The sequence below is a fragment of the Halyomorpha halys genome, unplaced genomic scaffold (assembly GCF_000696795.3).
Source record: "Halyomorpha halys isolate HHAL.00 unplaced genomic scaffold, Hhal_1.1 Scaffold522.1, whole genome shotgun sequence".
Classification (NCBI taxonomy): Eukaryota; Metazoa; Arthropoda; class Insecta; order Hemiptera; family Pentatomidae; genus Halyomorpha; species Halyomorpha halys.
In genome coordinates, this window is record NW_027107635.1 from 109077 (window position 1) to 115076 (window position 6000).

General features: G+C 30.0%; 1 protein-coding gene and 1 long non-coding RNA gene across 6 annotated transcripts in view; one reads left to right on the forward strand and one right to left on the reverse strand.

Moving 5' to 3' along the window:
- Positions 1-6000, forward strand: part of LOC106683863 (putative leucine-rich repeat-containing protein DDB_G0290503) — a 37522-nt gene that overhangs the window by 15244 nt on the left and 16278 nt on the right. For 3 of the 5 annotated variants that reach the window (XM_014425585.2, XM_014425586.2, XM_014425584.2), the window contains one exon: positions 1887-2094. In XM_014425585.2, the coding sequence (XP_014281071.1) occupies positions 1887-2094 (208 nt within the window). Of the gene's footprint in view, positions 1-812; positions 917-936; positions 1193-1886; positions 2095-6000 lie in introns of those variants that run through there. The other 2 variants (XM_014425583.2, XM_014425582.2) reach the window with 2 other exon arrangements.
- The window catches only part of LOC136795438 (uncharacterized), a 30920-nt gene that overhangs the window by 11429 nt on the left and 13491 nt on the right, over positions 1-6000 (reverse strand). The window lies entirely within an intron of this gene.

Consider the following 6000-nt stretch of genomic DNA (forward strand, 5'->3'; position numbering starts at 1 on the left):
TTTACAATCGTACGTTGTATTACCCATATTGTATAAAGTCAAAATCTATCAATCAATTCAAAATTGTATCTAACAATTTATACTAAGAGAGATAGTCAAGACAACCAAAGAATTTATTTTATGGATTACTACATTTATAAGCTCAATCAAAATTAATTTTGTACTTTACTTTGATTCAACTAAACTTTTTATGTATTTTTTCACAACATTGTCCCTCAAAAACAGGTAATTAGGACTAGCAACTTGTAAAAGTTTCCCGCGTCTGAAATTCAAAATAATGATTAGTTTCAGCAAAAGGAATATTTAAATCAGATAGGCAGTTCCTGAAAGTATTGCGCTCAACAAAAAATGTAGCATTATTTAGTTGCCGATTTTATTATTGCTCAACCTTTCATGAAACATGAAGATGATGTATTTATAACTTGGTGAAAATTGGTTCAGTGAAAATTGGCCAGTGATCACCAAAGAAAACGGGCATTATTCTTTTTTATACTACCATAATAAAGGATAATTGTGATCAACTTAAGTTGATCTACTTTATGAGATGTACAAACACAAAAGCTTTAAGCATATTGCACAATAATTAAATACATTAGATATGTATTGTAATGAATTTTTGTTAGAGTATAAATCTCAGATTATTGAAATATAACCCATCTACCTACATATTGTAAACAAAATTAAATAAAGTTATTATTGGATGCATATCTAAACCACTTCCGCATCTATAAAATTTTAAGCCGAATACGACACACGCTCTCGTGCTTCCTATCCAATATAACAACAATTGGATCTCAATACAATTGTAAATTGTGAAATTTACAACAAATGATTCAATATTATAACCAAAACAAATGCCAGCTGTATAGGAGATAATACTGCTATGAAATAATTTTAGAAACATAATTAAGGATGGGTATGTATGTATTTAAGAAAAAATATTAGTCATAGACGAGAAAAATCTTATTAATTGTCAAACAAAATTATAAGAAGTGTGTTTAATCCATCAAATACAATGAATAAAAGTCAGAAATGTCTAGTATAATGTATGAGTTAGGAGAAAAACTAAATAAAAAAATTATACTAGAATAAAGGGGTTAGATGTCCAATATTATATACTGCTCCACAAGAACTATTATAAGTGCAGAAGTATATTAGCACTTTAATTGGAGATACGGAAATGAATCATAAGGCAATGTCTACTGATTATTTTCGTTCGTTGTAGTTTTCATATTTATCTAAATGATTAATAAAATGTTGATTTCTCGCAAATTAGAAAACTTAGCCTTAAATTTAATTATAAGATACTAAGCAGTAACAAGGTAAGAGTACAGTGATTTAAAACCGTGTGAGAACATTGATTTAAATGAAATTTTTTTAGTGATACTAGGCCGAAAAATGTTCGACACGTGAACGAAGATTCTTGCCATTGCGTCCGAACACTAAGAAAAAATTTATTGGATTTCAAAAAGTTGTGTGAGGGCTCAAACTTTAGAAAATGTACTACTTGAAAAAACGTATACTAACTTTTGTCGTGCGGTAGATAGCTTTAAAAATACTGAGCACTGATTAAAAAATGATTACACATTATGAGCTTTTCAATTTTCTGGGCACCATTTTGTTATTAACTCTCATATTTTAGAACCAATAACTAAATAGTTTTCAGCAATACATTTTCAGTAAATTGATACCACATACAAATTTTTTTTATTGTTTTTGAAAAAAAAAATTCAAGATGGTGACAAAAAAGCGCATTTTGAACGATTAGATTTTTCTTAGACATTTCTTATCATCGATACTAGAGAAAACTCTAGTATTTATTTACTATAGTAATCACATATGCTTTGAAATTTTGTAACTATTTCATCATTATTGTAAATCCACAGATGGACAAAAACAACATGAAATCTCAAAACAGGAGTTTATCAATGACTGAACTCCTTACTGCTTTAACGCATGCACAAATGGAACGGGAAGCAACGCTAGACGAATTCAAAAAGGTGTCTGAAAAAGAAAAGAAAAGAGCGGAAGCAGCTCAAACACAACTACAGTCTTTGGAAGACGAACTAAAAAAAACAAAGAAACATGCGGAAGGTACAACTACTTCTTTTTAGTGAAACTTAAACTAGTTTAACAATTCCAGCAGTGCCATTCCGATTGAGTGAGCTCATGTTATCTTATTTTCATCTTATACAATATAAACAAATTTTTGTTAGATTTGAATTGGGTTGAAATTGGAAATGGCTGTTCTATTCTTATTATTATTTTTATTCTGGAACTAATATTTTCTGCATTATGCTCTAAGTAGGAACGATTGATCATTATTAATACAATTTTAATATATTATTTCATTTCCGGAAGTTTCAGGGCTGTCTACCAGTCCCAAGGCTGCCATAATTGATTTTTTTTATTAATGACATTACAATAAGTAGTCTATAAATTCTATGGCTTAAAGTTACAGTTACAGAATTAAAAATTTAATATGCTTATACTTCTTACAAGAAAAGGAAATATACTTTAATAAAATTCTCAAAACCTTTTAAATTTTAGGTTCCAATGAATTTTCCTAAATAACCCAGTATGTAAGCCATTTCCTCTTTATGGTCCCATCTTCCGGAAATGAAAATGAGTTCTTTCCACAATAACAACTGAAATATTAAACATCAAACCATAGAACGTTGTATTAACATTTATTTATTTTTTTTTATTTTTTTTTTTTTTGCTTTTGATAGATTTATTAATTAATATATATTACAATCACACAGTTGTGGGCAATAGGTAATAGTGATGAATGATCTCATACACACTAAAATAAATTTAAAAAACGAAAAGAAGAAAACAAAATAATAATAAAAAAAAAAACTCTCTTAAAATATATACAAACAAAAGAATAGACAAGATGAACATAATCAAACTATCTGTATGAAAAATAAATAAATAAAATAACATAATGATAAAATAATATATACTATATTTATATAATCGACCTGAGGATCCCTGAGCTCACTCTATCCCCCACGTGTGAAGGTTAGAGCAGAGCTCAAGAGTGTGTTAACATTAGAGTGGTTTTTTTATTATATATATATTTGTTTGTAACTTAATATATATAGAACAGAATATAAATGTTGATAAATAAATTTCTATAATTATAGTAAAAATCAAAACAAACAAGACTGCAGAAAGGAAATATCGATCCAACCCTCTTTTGAGGAGCCCTTAAGAGACTTCATGCCTGTTGATGTGGTTCTTTATCAGTTTACCAGTTCCATAATAATTAATATGATATGGTCTAGTAATTAGCGCTATAGGTCGGTGGTTCCTTAAAAAATCAGTTTCATATTACACCGTGGTTTCGCAGCGTATTTACTTGTTCTTCAAATAATTATTTTAAAATACCAGATCAGTTCGAATTCCTCATACGCATTGATAGCGTTAAATTGAGCATGTGTGGGAGCTTGAGGCATTGAGGATAAATTCAATGAAGTGAGGCATGAACGGCTGGCTGCACCATTAGCTAGAAAGACGGCTTTTATGCGAAGGCTAACGTATCCCATAACTTCAAAGTGGTCCGCGACCTAGCGACAATTCCCCTATAATGGAAGACCTAACCGAGAAAGTAAGGCTTTCACATGATAATGTCCTCCTGTAAAATTGATATATTCAGCCTTAGAGCAGATTAAAAATTTTATAGCGCTGCTTTGACAAACGAGCCCAGATTATAAAACGTTTTGAAAACAGGAATATTCTTATTTACGGCTATTAATTAATTAGATCAAAAGGTAAAAAAGGCAACAAACTAGAAGAAGATAAGTTTCAGTCAGGGTGTTTGCGGAAGATTAAAAAAACAAAGTCTTGATTCTCCCAAAAACGAACCAGTCAATTTTATTTTGAAGGAAACAGAATTTGAAATGAAGAGACGTACTACATAGCAATCAAAACGGTACAAGAATTTTTTTTCGAAAGTCTAGATGAGTTCAGAAAATTGCACAATAATTTTTCTGCCGATACAACGTTCCTAGTCTCCAATAAGCTGACCTACATAAGTGTCATAATATCGACCCGTGCTCTCTTCAAAACGAACCAAGAAAATCAATCGGAAGTTATAGGTTTGTTAAATGCCTTGTTCAGTCAACGGTGCATACATAAAGCTTAAGAGTTGCAGGAGCTGCCAATCCGTTTTGAACAAAAAAAAATTGTAATGAAAGGCCTTTAAATGATAAAGGCGGTACAGCATCACATTACGAAGCATAAAAACAGTCGAAAATTAGACAAAAAAAAAACTCAAAAATTAGGCATCATCTGGAACATCATAGCTGCTCATACGAAAAATACTTTCTCTGTAAGATTAAATAAACATCGTCTAAATCGGACCAGTATTAGCAAAAATATGGAGTTATGGATTTTGGCTTATCTTCATAAAACCATCAAACTGAAGAAAGTTCCTGTTAAGTTGGTTTTTATTCAAGCGATTGTTCCTTATGTTTCCCAATGAGTTATGGTACTGATTCTGTTAATACGCTTAATTAAGTATTCATCACCTATCAAAAAAGATAAATAAAATATAAATTCAACGCGGATAAAATCGCACGACTCAGTTAGTTTAATAAATATTATTTATTAAATAATAAAACCATAAAAAATGGTTACTAGGAGGTATTTGCATTATCACGATGGTTTTGAAATAATGAGCTGGCTTATAATTTAATTTAATTGAAATTTTTGATAATTAAAAAAAAAATCAGGTTGGTAAAATATAAATCCCTTATTAGTACCCTAAAATCATAAAATTCTCTAAACTCTTCCAATGAGAATTCTACTTTCTGATTCCGATTTGCCTGGATTCGGATGTTCATCTAAAATCATGTCAGTTTATAGCTAGCAAAACGTTTCCCAAGCGCTTGGATCAGAATAGGTTCCTCACTATTTCTATCTCTTATTTGTTTCTTTATATAGTTCTTCTCTTTATTTTCTATATTTTATCCCCTCATTTTCTTTCTTGAAAATTTCTTTTTCTGTAACCTCTTTCTACATGTTTCATTAGATATAATTACCTATATTCCAAGTTTAATTATTTAAAATTAATAAAATCTATGGTACAAGCCGTTGTTAACACACAGGTGCTTGCAGCAAATTAGAGTTTCACATAGATAAGCGAAAGAAAGTGATGAAATTTATACTAGACCATGCCTACATTAATTCCCATTATTTTTTTTTTCGAACACGAGTTAAATCAAGTAATTCCGTTATCGAAAGATAGGTACGTAAAGAAAATTACATTTGTGCAAGCGCAAATCGTAGACGATTAAGGGAGAGTACAAGACGAAATCTGATAAAATCGATAAAGGGACCAACGGGGCACCAACCCACACAATCCCTAAAATTTCATTGAAATGGGATTACGGTTAGCTCAATAATACCTGAAGGATAATTTGAACACAGACACGGACATCATTTCTATAACGTATAACGCAAGTGAAATTGTTCAATTATGAGGAAATGGTTTATTATATCCATCCCTCTATTTTTTTAATGCCATAGGTTCCATATCTTCTTTTTTTTTTTACCTTAAGATACCTTAACTATGAGAGAGAAAGGTTATATAAATATTTAGTGATTTCTTTTTATATCCTTTCAAATTTTTTTCTTTATTTTAAAAATATTAACACTACACCGACGTTTCGGAGTCCTCCGTCTTCAAGGTACTTCCTATGTATAGTAATATTCTTTCTCATCCTATCTCCCTATGTCTAAAATCCATAAATTGACTTCATAAAATATTTAAAATTAAATATTTTGTGAAACTACTCCTCAGTATCTTTATCACATTGATCCCGAAATACTTTATTTTTTAAAACATTGATGAAGTCAATCTAGATTTTAGAGTTTAGACACAGGGACCCAGGAAGAAAAATAATATTGTTATAACAGGAATTGCCCTGAAGACGAAAGAATCCGAAACGTCGCTGTAGTGTTAATACTTTTTAAAATAATTTTAATATA